Source organism: Lampris incognitus, chromosome 5, assembly GCF_029633865.1.
Source record: "Lampris incognitus isolate fLamInc1 chromosome 5, fLamInc1.hap2, whole genome shotgun sequence".
Lineage (NCBI taxonomy): Eukaryota > Metazoa > Chordata > Actinopteri > Lampriformes > Lampridae > Lampris > Lampris incognitus.
In genome coordinates this window covers 30803984-30824207 of record NC_079215.1, presented here as the reverse complement: position 1 = coordinate 30824207, position 20224 = coordinate 30803984, and the positions used below count along the sequence as shown (strand labels likewise).

At 44.3% G+C, this 20224-nt stretch overlaps 2 protein-coding genes across 3 annotated transcripts in view; one reads left to right on the top strand and one right to left on the bottom strand.

Moving 5' to 3' along the window:
- The first annotated feature begins 3378 nt into the window (after positions 1-3378).
- On the top strand, positions 3379-9955 carry hadh (hydroxyacyl-CoA dehydrogenase). Its single transcript, XM_056280118.1, has 8 exons — positions 3379-3613; positions 5381-5509; positions 5928-6085; positions 6669-6795; positions 7800-7889; positions 8029-8101; positions 8873-8989; positions 9161-9955. Exons 1-8 carry the CDS (start codon positions 3497-3499, stop codon positions 9277-9279), a joined length of 930 nt encoding a protein of 309 aa, XP_056136093.1. The 5' UTR covers positions 3379-3496; the 3' UTR covers positions 9280-9955.
- Positions 9956-12186: 2231 nt separating this feature from the next.
- Positions 12187-20224, bottom strand: part of lef1 (lymphoid enhancer-binding factor 1) — a 44919-nt gene continuing 36881 nt past the window's right edge. For both annotated transcript variants that reach the window (XM_056280402.1, XM_056280401.1), the window contains exon 10: positions 12187-12266. In XM_056280402.1, coding sequence (XP_056136377.1) covers positions 12187-12266 — 80 coding nt within the window. The remainder of the gene's footprint in view (positions 12267-20224) is intronic.

Here is a 20224-nt window from a genome sequence, read left to right as displayed (position 1 = left end):
AATGGCTAGTTAGCCGTTAGCCGTTAGCACCATCTCACGGTCGAACCGTGCGCTCGCCTCGGCAGACCAACACGGCAACAGATGACTCCTTCTGCGTTCCTCGATGGTCGCATGAACCCACCACTACACTGTACTGATAACGTTACTTCGCTAAACTAGAAGACGGCCCGACTCACTGTGGAGAGAGCCCCTTACCGCATCCAGTCCATTCACCCGTCTTGCTGTGCTAGCAACGAACACTGACTGGCTAGCTCGCTCTGTAACGTAGCTGGGTCCCATATGGGACTGACGAGTAGTCAGTTTGTCTCCCAAATACACACAAACCGTTCCCGGGATGGGTCTCGGTCAGACACCCGCACACATCACTGTTCACTAAACTTCAATTACATTTCTCTCGCCGCAAAATAGCATATAACAACTCGACATCAAACTGCTCCGTTTCGCTCACACAAGGGACGAGAGACCTCCTCCTCCCCGTCCAGTCTGCTCGTGCTGACGTTTTCCGCTGCCCTCTCAACCAATCACAACAATGGTAAGTTTCCACTAAAGCAAATGCATTTCACATTGGTAAACAACTGTTTTGCAGAACAATATCAACAATATAATATATTCATATTCAAAAGGTATACAAAATAACAAACATAGGCCAAACTCTTATCTAATAGTGCAATGTAATATATCTAAGGCCTATAATTTAACCACAGGGTTACAAACTTTAAAAGTGTGTGCCCCCGCCCATATCTTAATGAGCGGGGCAAGAAAGATCTCAGAAAAGCAGCCACATTAGCCCACCAGTATGAGCTAACTCACCGTTGCATGTCTGATAGAGGAAGATCTTTAAGACAAGATAGGGAAGTTGAACGAGATCCTGGTGCTGCAGGGAAAAATGTTCAGCAGGTCCAGGTTAAATTTGAACCTATCTCTCCTCCTCATGAGTCAAAAAGAGTTGAGCAACTTCCTCGAACTGAGGTTCATTGCTTCTATTGTAAAAAAAAAAAAATCCTGTCAAACGAAGTCTATTTGCCGGAGGTTGCAAGCACAAGGAGGCTTGTAAGCCCATAGCCTGTGTAGGTGTTTTGCCTCAAGTACTAGAAACTAGTGAGTTTGTGGATCCCTCTGAGGAGGAAGTACTAAACGATTACACGGGTTTTGTATCTCAAGGTACAACTGCAGTGTCTGGGGATGGTCCGGAGATTCCAGTTAAGGTGCTTGGAAATTCTGGAGCAGCTCATTCACTACTTCTGAAAGGGGTGTTGGATTTACCGCCATCCACCGCCACTGGGGTGTCGGTTGTGGTCAAAGGGGTTGATGACCATTACATGTTCCTGCTCCTAAGCACAGATTTTTTTTTTTTTGTGAAAGCTGAACTGGTGACTACAGACCGGAAAAGCTCTTTGGGCCCGCCAGGGCTCTTCAGGCCCACCAGATCTGTGGGTGACTGAAAGTACACTTGACCGTACACCGATCAGCCAAAACATTAAAACCAATGACAGGTAAGTGAATCACATTGATTATCTTGTTACAATAGTACCTGTCAAGGGGTGGGATATATTAGGCAGCAAGTGAACTCAGTTCTTGAAGTTGGTGTGTTGGAAGCAGGAAAAATGGACAAGCGTAAGGATCTGAGCGACTTTGACAAGGGCCAAATTGAAATGGCTAGATGACTGAGTCAGAGCATCTCCAAAACGGCAGGTTTTGTGGGCTGTTCTTGGTATGCAGTGGTCAGTATCTACCAAAAGTGGTCTAAGGAAGGACAACCGGTGAGCCGGCAACAGTGTCATGGGTGGCCAAGGCTCATGGATGTATGTGTGTGGGGAGTGAAGGCTAACTCGTCTGGTCTGATCCCACAGAAGACCTACTGCAGCTCAAATTGCTAAAAAAGTTAATGCTGGCTATGATAGACAGGCATCGCAGCTTGCTGAGTATGGGGCTGCGTAGCCATAAACCGGTCAGAATGCCCATGATGACCACTGTCCACCACCAAAAGCACCTAAAATGGGCATGTGAGTGTCAGAACAGGACCACGGAGCAATGGAAGAATCAGAATACTTTATTCATCCCCGAGGGGAAATTGGGTTCTATTACAGAACCCAATTTTTGAAGGTGGCCTGGTCTGATGAATCACATTTTCTTTTATATTGTGGACCACCAGGTGCATGTGCATCATTTACCTTGGGAAGAGGTGGCACCAGGATGCACTATGGGAAGAAGGCAAGCTGGTGGAGGCAGTGTGATGCTCTGGGCAATGTTCTGCTGGGAAACCTTGGGTCCTGGAATTCATGGGAATTAACATCCACATGAACACGTACGTACAATCTACCTAAACACTGTTGCAGACCAAGTACACACCTTCATGGCAACGATATTCCCTGATGGCATTGGCCCCTTTCAGCAGGATAATGTGCCTTGCCACACTGAAAAATTTGTTCAGGAAGGGTTTTCGGAACTTGACAAAGTTCAAGGTATTGCCTTGGCCTCCAAATTCCCCAGATCTAAGTCCAATTGAGCATCTGTGGGATGTGCTGGAAAAACAAGTCCATTCCATGGAGGCCCCACCTCACAACTTATAGGATTTAAGGATCTGTTGGTAATGTCTTGGTGCCAGATACCAGAGGACACCTTCAGAGGTCTGGTGGAGTCCATGCCCATGGGTCAGAGCTGGGGGATCTACACAATATTAGGCGGGTGGTTTTAATGTTTTGGCTAATCTGTGTATTACCTGACTCTCTTGCTGCCTTCAGCCATCTTCATGTAAAAAGAAATGTAAAACATTTTCACACGGTTTTGACAGCTAGTCACATGACCAGTGTCCTTGACTCCTCCCCCATTACTGTTTCAGGCAAATTTCCATGAAAATTTTAGCCTTCTCACTCAAGCCCCCTCACCCACAGCCTTTCAAATGTCTGTATTCCCCAGGATACAAAAACTGTTCAAGGTTTAAAAGGGATATATGCAGGTTCTCCATCTTTACCCAAGTAAGTTGATTAAGAGGAAATATTTCTACGGACAGATAATATTGGGACGTATGTGCCTTGAATGGGGCAGTGGTTAAGTAATGCTGATGACACTGACAGAAAATCTGAAGTTTATACAAATATTTTATCTATCTATCTATCTATCTATCTATCTATCTATCTATCTATCTATCTATCTATCTAATCTAACCACTTTATAAGCAATTGAGTAATATATTTAGGCCGTATCCTTTTCTTTTAAAGTAAAGCAGCCTCTTCAATCCTCTTCACAGCCATCCATCCATTAGCCAAACTCCTTATCCTACATAGGGATGCTGGAGCCTATCCCAGCAGTCATTGGGCGGCAGGCGGGGAGACACCCTGGACAGGCACCAGACCATCACAGGGCCGACTTGTCACTCACAATGTGGGTAAAAGGTCACGTCTCTACACGATCCCATCAGCTTTCCGACCTCCCACACCGTCCCTCGCTCTTGTTAGCGAGCAGCTGTAGCTGGCGGCCGTCTTGGATTTAACAAACAATGGCTTTCTTTACTCATCACATTACTCGAAGTCTGTCGTCTTCAGTCGTCAGAAATGCTGTGATCAAGAATGTCACGATCATCGGCGGAGGACAAATGGGTGCAGGTATCGCACAGGTACTTCTCTGCTAGTGTGAACTAGCTGTTTCGCTAACGCTACCCAATCTACGCTCGCTAAACTAGGTGAAATTTGATCAAACATGACGAATTGCGGAAATTATACCTGGCATACTCGAGGGTGCTCGTCCCTTAAGAGTTGCTTAGTTTAACAAAAACGATCGTGGAAAAGCTTAAAAGGACAGCCGAGTTTGAAAGTTTTACAATTCCCCCTATCGGTCGTCGGAAGCTTGGCTAGCCAACATGGCTAATTGTTAGCCTGTACTTGCGTTTGACAAGTCGCAGACTAACGAACTAGCGCTAACAGATAACGTATAGTTATCGTTATAATGAACGTGTTTCGGATGAACAGTTCATATTAGGAATCCACATTTATACTTGAGTTAAATGACCTATGTTATCGAGAGGGGTTGAACCAGTGATCTTGCAGCAACGCCGACATTGAACTTTGCTCTGTGGGCTGGCACATCGAAATTCAATCAGTCAATCAAGCTGCATTTTATGTAACGCTTTTATGAGCTTTTAAATATTTTGTCGTTTTCTTCATTTGTTTAAATTGTAGGACCGACGTGTTCACCTAAAGATATTGACGGAGTCTTGGTGCATTATAATAACCAGTTTATACTCATGTGTCATCCGCTGCTGTTACGATGTAACTATGTGGATGTAATGCAGGTAGTCACGTCTGCTGACAGTGGTCCTCTGCATCTTCATTTTGGTCACCACCCTAGAGAGGATACGGCCACGGATTGAGACATTTCCGGTGAAGGGGCATTTCTTGACAATATAAGTACCTTCAATAGCCTCTCTTGGGGTTTTGAAGCCAAGCCCGACACTCTTGTGGTCGCGAGGGACAGACCCGTCGCCAGGGTTCAGTCTTAAGTGGGGCATATGAACTGCATGAGCGGGCACAATTATTATTAAATATTCTTGATAATCCAATATGCCATTGTTTTCGTGCAGCGCTAATGCATACTAACTATACTGAGGTTGTATACTAACCAAATTGGTCTCAAATAGATTTAATATGTCCTGATGTATTAGGCTTGAAATTATTCAAATGCAGTAAATTACGATCATAACGTTGAGAGAGCGGCAACAAAACTGACGCATTCACAATGCAGACAATCACTGATTAGACAATTGGCACCAATCAGGCGCACTTACAAGGTTTTGTAAACAATTGGTTTTAGAAAATGAATAGATGCCTGGGCTACAATAACTAAACAGGGGGAGGTTGCACTTGCAAATAAGATACAGTATGACCGATACGATCATTATGTCAAACCATCAACAGCAAATATGACCAGCCTGAAGATATCACACCAGTCCTTGTCATTTAAAGCAGTCAACACAGAGGTAATGTTATGCACAAAGCACTAGATCGGACACCATATATGATTACTCCATAATCGTATACGGTGTCCGGTCAAGGACAAAATTGCTACGTACGCTAATCAATACACATTTTAATTGTGTGTGTATATATATATACTATCGGAGCAAAAAAAGCATATGCAAAGCGATATGTGTCTCAATGCATGCTCAATAATCCAGGTGTAGAAATCCCAGAAAAGTTAAATCAGTTCAGAATTGATTCAGTTTTTCTGGGATAAAGAGAAATGTTGTGTTGCTATGTAAACTAAAAGATGCGATTGTGGCTCACCAAACGCAAGCAAACGCCTTACATCAACATCACCGCTATTTCATTTGCTACAACTGATGCTGCTGAGAATCACCATAAGTCTTCTCTTCTTCCATCGACAGGTTGCTGCAGTATCTGGCCATTTGGTCACAATCGTGGACACATCTGACAGCGTCCTGATCAAATCTATTAAGGGAATTGAAGGCAGCTTGAAAAGGGTGGTCAAGAAGAAGTTTGCTGATAAGCCCGAGGTTAAACGTGATTCATTATAACATGGTACAGTCTAGTGCTGGGTGGTATGGAAAATATCACAATAATCACAGGGAGTTTTACACGATATGATCACAATATCTGATTCCACATGCAAAAATACCTTATCCAACAGAGGTTAGTCACATTAAAGTGTTTGGTGAAAGTGTAATATGAAACCGAAACTAGTTTTCAAATATTAATCCCTGAAATATTTTAGACCTAATTTTGTGGGAAATTTTAGGTAATAGATTCTCATCATCATTAATTTTGACACTGAAAGTGTACATTACAATTTGACAATACCCGAATTTGATTCATTCATTCATTAATTTCTGTCCTCTTAAAAGCAGATATAAGACGATGGATCAGAATAAACCCCTCATTTTGTTAATTGGGACAAATTGCCTCTCATTTCAGGCAGGACAGGAGTTCATCCAGAATGTCATGAAGAATGTGTCAACCTCAACAGATGCAGCTGCTGCAGTTAAGAAGACAGACCTTGTGCTTGAGGCTATTGTGGAAAACTTAAAGATCAAGCAAGATCTGTTCAGTGGCTTGGACAAAGTGGCCCCCGAGTAAGCATGGTCCCCCCCCCCCCCCATTACTTAGCTGGCTGCATGACTTGATTTAGAAGATGGTGTATCTACATTATAGTGTATAGTATATAATACATTAAACATATAAGTGCACACCTGAGGTATTTAAAATCGGTTTTAAATTAAGCCTTCTGTTAATTACACTAATTTGCTCTGATTTTTAATTAATTGGTCTATCAAAGTCATCTGTTGGACTGCAGTGAAATAGGTGTGCTTATTTAGTTGTACATACCTATTGTATGTATAAATGACTATTTTGTTTCGTGAAGTATAGTTACACTTACAACCTTAAATTATGTTCTGTAATTATGTTCATTAATGTGTGAGCATGCAATCGGGAACTTTTTGGTGTTTATGACAGGCATCACTAAATCACAAATCTTCTGGCTTCTTCCTTTTCACATGTAAATTTTCAGTGCTGTGAGAAAATGTTATGTATCTATAGTTGTCTTCAAAGGGCATCAAAATAGACAAGATTTCGGGTACATTCTCATTGACAATTTTTGCAGGTGTTGCTTTTGTATATCGTTTACAGTATGTTTTGCTTTACTTCCTGGTGTAGACACACCATCTTTGCCAGCAACACATCGTCATTGCCCATTGGTGACATAGCCAGCTCCACAAACCGGCTAGACAGATTTGGGGGTCTTCACTTCTTTAACCCAGTGCCTATGATGAAGCTTGTTGAGGTAGGACCACCTTAAGAAGATGCCATCAATTTTTGGGGTATTATCTTCTGTCCGTCAGACAAAGCCCGTATTTGGTGCATTAGAAGACCACCTCAGAGACCTAACCGAGCTCGTGTCCTTTTTAAAGAAAAGCTTGTTTCTAAAAAGGGTTCACTCAAATGACCAACCAAACAAAACGAATTCCTAGATAGGGTTCTTAGTTGTAAGCAACAAAGGCATTTATAACAGACCTCTACCATGGTCCATTTATTCAAAGGGACAAATGGGGAAACTGCACATCAGCAGAAAACGGTGATTTTTTTTTCCCCCAAAAGGTTTGCTTTTTTTTATGTTTGCCCCAGTGTTGTAGTACTCGGACTCGAGTCTGACTCGAGTCCTGATTTTCAGGACTCGTGACTTAACTTGGACTTGAGCATTGACTGCATTCGGACTCGGAAGTTGGAGATGAGGACTCAGACTTGTTAATTGATAAAGACTGTTTTTTTTGTTTTTGTTAGTTTTTTTTGCTTTGTTTGGCTATTGTGTCACAAAGTAAATAAACTCCCTTTGAAATGGTGACAGCTATGTCATTTTTGTTTAATGTAGACCTTTTTTATTTGTATGTCAGCTTTTTTTACGGTGCCAGAGTGGAGCACTGGAGCCAATCTTGGAACTCAACTCAGACTCAACCTTGATGACTCAGACTCAGGTAATGGGGACTCGACTCGGACTCTTCTTTGGGGATTTGGACTCGGACTCGAACACTGGGGACTCAAGACTCGGACTTGAGGTTTAGTGACTCGACTACAACACTTCGTTTGCCTTCACAGGTTAACTCACTTGGCTTGGAATACACAGAAAGCTCTATCTATCATAACAAGATGACAAAAAGGGCAAGCACCAAATTAAATAGAAAGTGACCCTCAAGGTGCCATGCTAGGGTTACCTAATATATACTTAAGTCAACTAATAACCATAACACTCGGGTCAGTTTCAAAGTAAGAAGAAATGTTTTTTATTCACAGGTAATCGGGACTTCTGCAACCGGCCAAGAGACTTTTAATTCCCTCCTGAGCTTCAGCAAAGCATTAGGGAAGACACCTGTGTCCTGCAAAGTAAGATTTGCCTTCTAATGTCAAGATATTTTTGTATTAGTTATTAGTAGCTGGCACTCAGCAAAAGTATCTCTTACAATTGTATTTCATTTTGAACAGTACATTTAGTAGATTTTTTTTGCCTCATCCTTTATTCTAGGACACTCCTGGCTTCATTGTAAATCGCCTACTCGTTCCCTATATGATGGAAGCCATCCGACTGCATGAACGAGGTATGCATGCCTTAGTGACTACCACCACTGTTACTGGTATAAATCAAAATTACTGCAGTGCATATGTTGGCAGATATGGATATTAAGTTTCCCAAAAGCGCTTAGTGTAGATTTAAGCATAATGTCAGAAATGAATCTGGGGGGCATCCGGGTGGCGTGGCGGTCTAGTCTGTTGCCTACCAATGGAATAGAATCCCCGTGATACCTCCAGCTTGGTTGGGTGTTCCTACAGATACAATTGACTGTGTCTGCAGGTGGGAAGCCGGATGTGGGTATGTGTCCTGTTCTCTGCACTAGCGCCTCCTCTGGTCAGTCGGGGCGCTTGTTGGGGGGGGGACTGGGAGGAATAGCATAATCCTGCGACGTGCTACATCCTCCTGGTGAAACTCTTCACTGTCAGGTGAAAAGAAGCGGCTGGCAACTCCACATGTATCGGAGGAGGCATGTGGTAGTCTGCAGCCCTCCCCGCCTTGGCAGAGGCTGCGGAGCAGTGACTGGGATGGCTCGGAAGAGTGGGGTAATTGGCCAAGTACAATTGGGGAGAAAAAGGGGGAAAAATCCAAAAAAGAATCTCAACTTTTTGGTGTGACAGTTGTAGAGCTACACATACTGGCTGTTTAGATATTGACTAAACTGAGGCCCCTCAAGCAACATTTCCTGACTTTGGGTCTTTATTTTCAACATTTGATTCCTGTGACCCTGAATTTGGTTAAGTATAGATAATGAATGGATAATTCCTGCAGCAATCCATCTCAATATTTATATGCACAGGTCATGGATCTAAAGAGGATATTGATATTGCAATGAAGCTTGGTGCTGGCTATCCCATGGGACCCTTTGAGCTCTTGGACTACGTAGGACTGGACACAGCAAAGTTCATCCTGGATGGTGAGTAGGGACTCCACATGACCATGCTTCTTTTTTTTTTTTTCCAAGTGAGGCAGCGTCTGATTAAGAAACATCAGCTCGGTAAAATCACTCTAAAATGAACCTAATTTGAATGCCAAATAATAAATTAAAAACCCAAGTTTTCTTATTTCTGTCATTGCATATTTTTAGGCTGGAGTGCAATGGACCCTGGCAATCCCCTCTTTGCCCAAAGTGAAATGCTAAACAAGTTGGTTGCAGAAGGCAAATATGGTAAAAAGACTGGAGAGGGATTCTACAAGTACAACTGAGTTTCCAGACATAAATAATTTACCATGAAATCACAACTGGTAAAAGGTCTCTAAAATACAGACGAGGACTCAGGAAAAACAACTTGACGCGCTCGATAGAATGTGAACGGTGGTGCACCAATAACTGATATAGGCATATGCAAGGGCAGAAGAATAAACATGACTACCGGAAAACAGAATTCACACTGACCTAAAGGGTGTTCATTGACACGATCAACTTTTCAGTCCGATAGGACTAAGATTCCTGGCAGATTGAAACATTTGTTTGTCAGTGGATTAAAACATTCAATAGGAGTATGACAAGCACTATGAAGGAGCAATGAACTTTCTGTAAATTCACAAAAATGGTCAACCAAGTACTGATGAGAACAAAATAGCAGATAGTCCAAAATAATTGAGTTAACGTTCAACATTGCTTTACTTGACCTGTGTGCCTTCCAGAGAAAAGGTTAACCTCAGTTGTGCCTTTATTCTGGGCTTTCACTGTGCCAGAATGTCATCTGTACATGTTCTAACAGTTTGTCGCATTAAAAGGATTCTTCTAAATGTGTCACACTTGTTTTCATGCCAGTCTTTTGTCAAGTGAATGGCATTGCCTGCTGCAGTAAGGACATTGAGAAATAATTATATAAACCAATGTCTATTGTAATATTTAATTAAAAATGTTAAACACAAAGCATGTATTAGCATGAATCCTCTTTTCCACAGTTGGAAACCTTTTAAAAAGAAAATTGGCTGCTGTGATGAATAGGCAATGATCAAGCCAATGAGACTGAGCGATGTGTTTGCAACACACACTAGAAATATGTGAATGTCCAATTCACCCCTCCATCAAACTTTTTGTAGCTCCTGTGCACGTTTCATTTAAGAACATAAGGTGGTGCTGTTTTATTACAAATGGCGACGAGGCTCGTTCATAAATGGAATTTCCCTTTGATGTTGGCCCCCCTCATTAGGACTGTTATCACTGACTTGTGTTTGCTCCTAAGATATAATTTTAACCTTGAGTATTGAACAGTTTCAGAATTTTATAGTTGCTAGTTACCTGATAATTTTATGGGACGTAGGCGAAAAGATGCATCTCCCTTTCGAATGAGAAGTAATTCCCATTTGAAGGGCTTAAATGCTGAAAAGATAATTTCTTTTTCCCTTTTCATTATCATTGCAGTAATGCTGTATGAGTGTGGCCCCAGGCATTGCATGCCATTTGAGTTTTAATTGCTGGTCCGTTTTCTAAAGCTTTTTGAAGTTTCCCTTGAGATTAAAAAATGTTATATTCAATGTTTTGAATTTGCTTTGTAGTTACATGGACTACCAATAAGTGGCAATACTATCCAGAGCTGTGTGCAGACACCTGCAATGGCCCTGTTTAGGCGACACAAAAGTAATATTTGAACAAGTGTCCTCTTTGCATAAACAAGGACTTGATCAAATGAGCCAATGATGCATTTTTATTTTTCTTACAAAAACAAAACATGTTGAAACGGTTCAAATATGACCACTTGGGAAGCAAAGTGCTCTACCAAGACGACAGTGACCCAAAAAAGAACGATGAATAAAAAATAAAATAAAAAAATCAAGTAATACTAAAAATAGAGCATTAAAATCAATAAATGGTTACAGAAATGCCTGCATGGAATAAACAACATGGCTAAAGACCACACTATTAGCTACCAGAGAGAAAAGACAAAGGTCCATTGCAATAAAAGAGAGACTGCCAAGTGCTGGGGTAAATATATATATCTGCTTCATTTGTCATGTTTTTGAGCAATAAAATATAGGCCTCTGAGCTATCACTCTCGCCTTTGTCCAAATGTTGCCTGCAAAAATACCAAGAAAATCGACATATCCCGACAGTTTAAAAAGTACATGTACTGAGCATTATTTTACATCTGAGCAAGACTCGAGGTCACTATTTGTTACAAATAGTTATCAAAAGAAGCCTTAATTTTCAATTTTCTGCAAGACGCTTCAACAAGAAAAATGGCTTTCCTGTGTCCAAAGCTTATTTTTCATATATACCACTATATAAAAAAAAACAAACAAACAAAAAAACAATCACTGAAAATATACACCGAGAAATAGAAACAAGAGTTCGAGATACAAAAAAAAAAAAAAAGCATTCAAAATAAAATTTAGTCTAAATGAAAGGCAAAAAACGAAACATTGATCCTTTTTTGCACCAACTGGTCGTTGAAGAACTTAATGACATCTTGGAGATGTTTCTTAGACATGGTTCAAGCTCCCTCCATCTTCCTTTAGTGCAGTCTAAGAGGTGTTTAGTAGGGCGAAACCCCCGGACGTGGTCTCAAATCCAGTGAGAGAAAAAAAAAAGGAAGGTGGTGTTGGAGGGCATAAGCGTAGTAGGCCCGGTGGACTGTACAGTGGAACTGAGGTGACAAATAACTTACCAGAACTTACCAACAGGTGTTTCTGAGCGTTTGATAGTGTGAGACAGGGGGGACGGGGTGGGTGGGCAGGGGTGAGAGAGAGAGGTTTTTTTGTTGTGCGCTTGTCAAAATTGCTGCAGGTTTTTTTTTTCTTTTTCCAGTGCAGTGCCTTGGATTGCCACGAAAGCTGTTTGTTAGGGAAACTGACAGAACACGGATGACCGATTCGTCATCTTTTCTGTTGGGTTACTTGAGAGAGTTTGGCTGGACGAAGGATGTTGTGATTGTCTTAATTCAGTTCGGGGTCTCCACAGCGGGTGCCTGCGGAGCTGGGGAGCACAGTCAAACACAACGAGGGCTTTCGGAGGTGTCAGGTAAGCGTGTTTGAAGGGGCATGAGGAGGGCGTTGGGATTTTTTTGAGGAGTGGGGGTTGGTGTTTGTGTATGGGGGGGGGGGTGAGGGTCCTCTGAGAACTGGAGGCTCGGGGTTCAGGGTTTTAAGGGTCTTCATGGAATCTTAACAGGCCTCCATCTCTAACAGAGGGCCCGTAGCTGCTGCCTTCGCTTTGCATGTGGAGAAAGTATTCCTCTTCCCCCCTATGGAGCAATGACAGAAGAGGAAGAAAAAACTAAATTAGTTCAACAGACAGAACAATGAAAAAGAAGTCAAATTAGGCACAAGCATAAAAAAAGAGAGCCAACACCCTATGGGACGTTGACGCAAACCAGAGAAATGTGCTCAACTGATCAACAGAGTGACCTGGAAGTACAGCGGAGGCTGCTTATACTAGTGACAAATTACAATGACCAGACTGCCTATACTGAACTCCAACGTCGCTGGGCCGAATCATGCCATTATAAACACTGTGCAAAACTGAACAGTCAACCTAAAGCGATCGTTTTGGGCCTTTCATTACATGGGAAATTAGGGGGGGGACTAATGCTAAATTGTTGGGGTTTTTTTGGGTGGGGGGGGGTTGCCCCTTTTTCTCCCCAATTGTACTTGGACAGTTACCCTCTCTTCCGAGCCATCCTGGTTGTTGCTCCACCTGCTCTGCTGATCCGGGAGAGGGCTGCAGACTACCACATGCCTCCTCTGATACATGTGGAGTCGCCACTCGCCTCTTTTCACCTGACAGGAGTTTCGCCAGGGGGACATGGCGCATGGGAGGATCATGCTGTTACCCCCAATTCCCTCTCCCCCCTGAACAGGCGCCCCGACCGACCAAAGGAGGTGCTAGTGCAGCGATCAGGACACAGACCCACATCTGGCTTCCCACCCGCAGACATGGCCAATTGTGTCTGTAGGGATGCCCGACCAAGCCGGAGGTAGTAACACGGGGGTTCGAACTGCCAATCCTCATATTGGGAGGCAATGGAATAGACCGCCACGCCACCCAGACACCTAATGCTAAATTGTTTAATTCTTTTTTCCCCTGCTTAGTCCCATGATATTAGTCTATCTAAATCTTTAGATAAAGTTGTACCATTATTCTGAATGTACTTTCAGCACATTACTGCAAGTGATGTTACTATCACCTATATACTTCTACACTGTACTGGTTATACTGTCTTTCAGTCAACTAATTCCAGTAGATGTCTGTTTCATTACAATATATTCAATAAGTGTACACGTCAATCAGATGGCCATCCATGAGGGGGAAAAAAACAGGAAACAAATATCACTGTGTGACGATCGACTGCTTATAGTCATATCGGCCTGGATGGATGTGATCACAACAGGCAGGTTCCACTTTATCTCACAATGCAAACCATGCTCTCTGGTTAGAGGAGGGGATTAAATTGTCTGGGATTGTCATGATCAATAGGCCCATTTTTCATGAGGTCTTCAGCTCAGACTGAAATGAGCATGGTGGCAGTAGTTAGCTAGAACAGTACACTACAGTGCACTGGGTTATAGGTCAGGGACAGGATGTGGGCTGGCCGGCTTTGATCTAGTTTAACACTGAGGTTGCTGTGACCCAGCTGGCAGCGCGCTACGTCGCTCCCTGCCCCGAGGAGACAGAAAGGAGATCGGAGTCAGCTGAAGGCAGTCACCCACATTGCATAGCTTCTGGTTGACATTTAGGCTACCACTGCGGGTGGGCGAGGGAAAACTAAGAATGAAAAAAAAAAAAAAAAAAAAAAAAACGAGAAAAAAAAGTCTCCGGCCTTTTTTCCCCCACTGCGGCCCAGATTGAAGCGAGCAGACCTCATCTGCACTGGATTGACTCGTCTGGTTACATCATTACTGTTCATGGTACTACGATGGTGAATACCATGCGATATGTAAAGTTCAGAGAGAAAGAAGATTATTCCAGTGCTAAATCCACCTCAGAAGCCTGCATGAAACCCCCCCCCCCTTTCTGCTAACAGGGAAATTATTTGCAAAACCATAAAAGTGTTTTTCTCCCCCCTCGTGATTAGGTCTGGCGGTAACATTACAGTGCTTGCTTCAGTTATTGATGAGTTATTTTAGACCAAGCATCAAATAGCATCTGTGATCAAAGAGGAGAAGTAGAGAGAGCGAGAGAATAAAAAAGATAGGGAGGAAAAGAGAGAGGTTGATGGATGCCTCCCTTGACTAAAAACCGGGTGTTTTGTGGAGAGAGGGGGGAAAAAAGAGGAAAAGAAAAGGTATTAGTGGACCGCTCCCTTCTAAAGTCCAAAGTGTGTTTTTGTAGGAGAGAAGTCAGCTAAGCCCCGAGCATACCCCATCCCACTTCTCTGCACACACTGAAACTGACACACACACACACTTTCCAGCCTGCTTTACCACATGTGGATACAAGGGAACAGGACTGAGGCCACCTTAACCATGAAGACATGACCCTCAGCCATACAGAGCATAGCATAGAGAGAGAGAGAGAGAGAAGCTCCTGTCCTCTTTTATTTAGCTCCACTGCCCTCCCTCTTTTCATCCCAGGATCTCAAAGGAGACCCGCACAACCGGCAACACACCCCCTTTTCCTTCCCCCGGCCACAGACATGAAAAGCCCTGGTCTTCCTGGCTGTGGAAGAGGCCTCAGTAGAGGGAGTGAGGTGAGGGGTCTGTGAGCGAGTGCATGCATGTGTAAATGTGTGTGTGAGCATTTTCGGAGGCGGCTGGTGGTAACAGAAGGGGTGTGTGCTGGCTGCGTGGTGGTAGTGGTCTTGGTGTCAGTGTGGGGGGGGGGGGGGCACGAGGCCAGGGCTTCACAAGGTCCACCCAACACACAACCCCACCCGGACCCTCCTCCTCCCCCACACTACTGAGGAATGTCGACTGGACCTTTTTTTTTTGTTGCAGAAAATGAAACGCTCCTCTGTTCAGAGGGGTAGAAAGGGTCGAGTCCCTCTCTCTCTCTCTCTCTCTCTCTCTCTCTCGCTCTCATTCCTTCACCCTGCTCCCTCTCCGTCCAAGCTGTGAGGGGGTATCGAGAGAGAGAGAGAGAGAGAGAGAGACCAATTCTTGCCCAGTGTTTGAAGTGTGGGAGGTTAAAATAACTGGCACGGCCTTGCGTCTCAATCGCCGCTTTCACCTCCCGGGCCAAATCAAAGCTCCTGCAGCTGTAGCTCCACCCATCAGCCTCGACCAAACCCCCACCTACACACACACACACACACACACTTATATCCAGCCCCCCCCCCCCACACACACACACAGAAACACACAACATGGAGCACAGGGGATTCTTTTGGTGCCACTAAAAAAGGAAAACGGGCCAGACAAATTGCTCTGAATCAGGGCCGGCTGGGGAATGGCCCTGACCATGACAGAGAGAGACAGACAGAGAGCTAGATAGACGGCTAGATAAAGAGGAGTTGGGATATTTAAAAAGGAGAGACAGTCAGGACGGGTCGGGATCAGAGAGGGGATAAGAAATATACATTGATAGTTGCCAGATGGAAGGTGGGGGATGCGCCGAGATCAGCCGGTTCTTTGCTTCCGTTGTCGAGACCTCTGATTTGACAAGAACAACATGGCTTCTTATCAGTGAGGAAATTTGCTTCACAGGTTGTGGGATGCTAAACTCTCTTTGCTCTGGGTATGAAGGGCTCAGGCTGTCATCAGCAAACGATGGTTGATGTTGAAACCCTGTCAACGTTTCTTTCTTTCTCCAGTTTTCCAATGCAACTGGAGATCTATTAATAAACTAAAAGGTGCCAAGACACAGTAGGTATGTATCTTTAGCTTGAGCTTAATATAGCTCTAAACTCTGATTTTAGAAAAAAACAAAAAAAACAAAACAAGTGTGAGGTCTCGTGAGGCAAAGCATAATTGTTTCATGGGGTGAGGGTCTCGGTAAGTGACCTTGATCTGGGGGAAGTGCAGCCAGCTTTTGTGACACCTTCCTAAGACCGTCTTCCTCTCTATAAAAAAAGAGGCAGTGCCGCTCTGAGGGAAGGGGTAATAAAAACAGCACCTGGAAGAAAAAGTGGTGTTTTAACACAAACCGCTTTGTTCTGTCAGCGCTCTCCCCCCTTCTTCTCCTTACGCTCAGAGACACAGCAGAAAAGGGAAAACACTCCAAATGAATAGTCTGTAATTTTTTTAACTGTCATCAAAAGACGAGGGGGGGGGGTTACACATTTTACCTCACAGGTAAACCTGACAGACGCAAAAGAGTTAGAAAGAATCCATAACGGCACAGAGAAGAGGAGCGAAGAGAGAAGAGGAGAGAGCGTCTGTGTGCAATATTGCGAAGTAGGAACGGGTGGGGTCTGGCTGTGGTCGAAAGTGGAGGGAGAGCCACCAGACCTCAGGCATGTGTGGGTAAGACAGGCTGGGTTAAGGGGGATGGGGGGGCGGGGGGTGTTGCCCACATCTGAGGCGTCGTCGCTGGGGGGCCCGGGTGCTGAAGCCTTGCCAAGAGCTGCATGTCCCCGCACAGCACAGCACAACACAGTCTGGGCTGCTGCAGGCCGGGGAGCAGGGCGGTGGGGGTTGGGGATGCGGCATGTTCAAAGAGGCTCCTGCACAATGACTGCTCCCTCCGCTGCCGTCTCGCTTCAAAGGCCTCCACCGCCACCTCACACTCACCGCCAGGATGGGGCAGCAGAACAGGAAGAAGGGGAAACAGGAGTGGAAAAAGAGGGCAAGGGAGGAGGAGTAGTAGGTGGGGGAGGGGGTGGGGGATGTTGAGGTTCTGGCCTCATTTTGACGAGGGGTGAAATTTGCTCGCAGAAAAATAAACTCCACCAGATCATGATGCAGGATTTCCAAGTCAATGAAAATAAACTTGGCTTCCTTTGGCCCTTCTGTCCCCTTCCTGTCTCTGCTACCTCGGGGTGTTTCATTCGGAGATAAGCATCTTAGGAAAGGGGGTGTTTTGTAATGTCTCATATCTGTCCCCTATTCCAAAAGGCTGCAGCGGCTCAGAGAGGCACTGGGATGAAGGTGGAGAGGGTGACATGGAGGAGGAGGAGGAAAGGGAGAAAGAGGAAGTGGAGAAGACATCACAGAGAGCAGGGAGACTGGACCCTCATAGTGTTACTGCAGCTGGCCAAACCACAACACAATAGGCCTATGACTCAACCAAAACAAATCTCTAGCCCCAGTCTAAACAATGGAAGCACCATAGGTGCATTCTCTCAGATGTAAACATGGGTCTTTAAAGGCTTTACCCTTTCACCAGGTTCCTTCTTAAGTTTGAAACAGAGGAGTGAGTCAAGAGTTTAAGTCCAGGCAGCGTTAGAGCTGTAAAAGATGTGCACTGCTAAGCTCTGGAACACCTGCATACTTCAGTGTTTGACATTCTGCCACCCTCTGGAAGTCCATATATTAAGTGCTGAGAGAGCCATTTTTCTTCACAGAGCAGGCTTTGTAGTGGGGGGGGGGGGGGAGTGAGCGCGAGCAAGAGAGAGAGAGAGAGAAAACGTTTCCGTTTCCATTTCCTACACACTAACATTAGCTGGGGTGTAGCACTGATTTATGCAGAAACGCCCCCCTTACACACACACACACACACACACACACACACACTTCTTTCTGTGTAATTTTAAAACATTCTCTCATCTCCTACAAGCATTACAGAGGGTTAGACCCAAAGCGATTTGCGATCCGGAATCCATCCCCCAATTATCCCAGGTCACTAATAAGGCGTGGTGTGGAGGCACTGGGCTGTGCTGCTTTGGCCTAGAGGGATGGCGCCAAATTGAAACAGCTTGAGAAGTAGAGGCAGACGCAGAAGCTTGACTAATTGCAGCTGGGGATAGTTGCTGCATGGCTGCTTGAGACAAGTAGAGAGAGAGAGAGAGACTATAAGGCAAGCCTGTGAAGAGACAGAGAAGAAATGCAGGACAGACTGAAGAATGAGGGACAGAGAGAAAGGGAAACTAACTTCAGCATGAGAGGGATTTTTCCTCAGACCTTTACCTTCCCCTCTCCTCCCCCACTCCCCTCCTGCCTCATCAGGGTCCTGACAGCTGACTTCTGCGTGCACACATCAGAGGCAACGATGCTAGGACGGGGGGGGGGGGTGAGAGAGAGAGAGAGAGAGAGAGAGAGAGAGAGAGAGAGAGAAGACAAGCCACTAAAGCTTTCACTTGAACAGCGCTTTCTTTCATGCTGTGGGACCAGGGAATGTTGTTAAACATGACTACACTGCATTTCAACACACTTTCCTGACTGTATTTCATTTTGGATGCGACTGTAAAATATGTTTTAGGGGGGGAAAAAGGAAAAAAAATTATATTGTGGGCCATGTTCATTTTGATAAATTCCTTGGAGAATAAATCTTAACAGGTGGTTTAACATAGGACCTCTCCTGTAAGAGGAAAATGTGAATTAACCGCATTGACATATCCCATTTCATCCCAAAAAGAAAAAAGAAAAAAAAAGAGAAAAGCCGGTTGGACTCGAACGAAATGAGTCACACACATGTTGAGTTTTTATGACGGTTTGCGACTGTTTGCAGCTCCCGTGGCCCGCGCCAGCCCACGATTTAAAAGCCACCTTTGTTAGAGCGAGTCCCCCCGTGAGAGAAAACGAGTGGCGGCTGAAGCAAGCAGAGAGCCTGGAGGGCATGTGTGTGTCTCGGCCAGATAACTATCTCAAAGGCTGTGAATCAGAGGGCTTAGTCAGACAAAAGGCCAACAGCGAGGGAGGGAGGGAGGATGGAAACCAAATAAAGAGGAGAGGGAGTGACGGCGCAAGGCCAGGGAGACCGAATCAAGGTCTACGTTTGGACGGCGTCAGGGGGAGAAATATAGGGTTGGAAGACGAAGAGGTGCAAACCCCTACTTTTCACAATGCCAAAGTAATGGCTTTTTTCCCCCTCAAAGTGCTGTTAGACTGTGGTGAAAACCAGCTGCCAGACGGGCAGATAGCAAAATAAATCAACTGCAAACCGAAGAGCACCTCCTGGTTGGCCTGAAAAGCAGAAAAACTCAGCAAGAGGCACAAAATGTATATCATATGTATGCGCTGTTAAAGATATCCCTTCTTGATTAATTTGCTAGACTTTTGATTGTGTACATTCACGTGTATTGATCCACCTGCGTGGGAGAGGAAATCTGGACATCTAACGCTGAGGCAATTCCTAAACGTATATATCAGTGGGCGAAGAGAGTGCAAATCTTAAAATTGTGTGTTGACATTTAATGAATTAACCGACACTTAACATAAAGATTGGAATTGAGGAATTGGATGTGTAAAGAAACTCTTACTGTGGTGCTGAAACGTTAGCATAGTTTGCTGGCCAAAATAAATTGGTGAAAATGAGGCACTGTCCCTGTCCTTTTTCAAATTGGTGAGTGCTACCCTACATCCTTGGATGTGGTTTTTGAACTTAGCATAAAGATTCCTCATCTGAAGGAGAGATGGATTGGATTGAGACTAGGGGCAGATGAAAAGGAAGAAAAAAAGACAAATAAGTTCATTTAAAGATGCTTTTTGGCATCTGCGCCAAGCTACCCTCAATCCAGCTCCCTGGGATCTGCATAAATTGAGGGCTTGGGGAGCAGTGGCAGTATCCTTGGTATTATGCATATTAGTTTAAGGCTGTCACTGAGAATCACCAAGGGTGTCCATCCTGCCGCAGCTAGGCACTGCTAATTATTGGATCAGAGATGAAGTGCTTTTTAGGACTCGCTGTTTGCACTTTGAAAACTGGCGGTGGCATTAAAAAAAAAAAAGAAAAAGAAAGAAAGAAATGGAACGAGTCCAATTTCGGGTGGAGAGAGATCTATTGGGTCAGGAATCAATCAAGTGGAAAACCTTTGTCTGGTATGGGTGATTTTGTCACAAGACCAGATTTGTTACATCTGCCCGGCTTTTACCACCGCTGAAAGAGAGCGGAATAACAGGATGGTACCAGACGCCCCTCAGAGAGTCACAGACGGGGAGGGAGAGGGTGAGAGACCCAGACTGAGAAAACAGAGAGAGAGAGAGAGAGGGAGAGAGAGCAATGGGGGAGATGGCTGTTATTATAGGGAATGATATCATTAAACCTCCCTCATTAAGTACCATGTTCTAATCCCAAGAAGTGGTTGAAGCCACGGAGAAGACAACATTATATAATTTCCCTCACCATCGTCTACATAAGCCAAACGAGACTACAAAAAGTATTTTG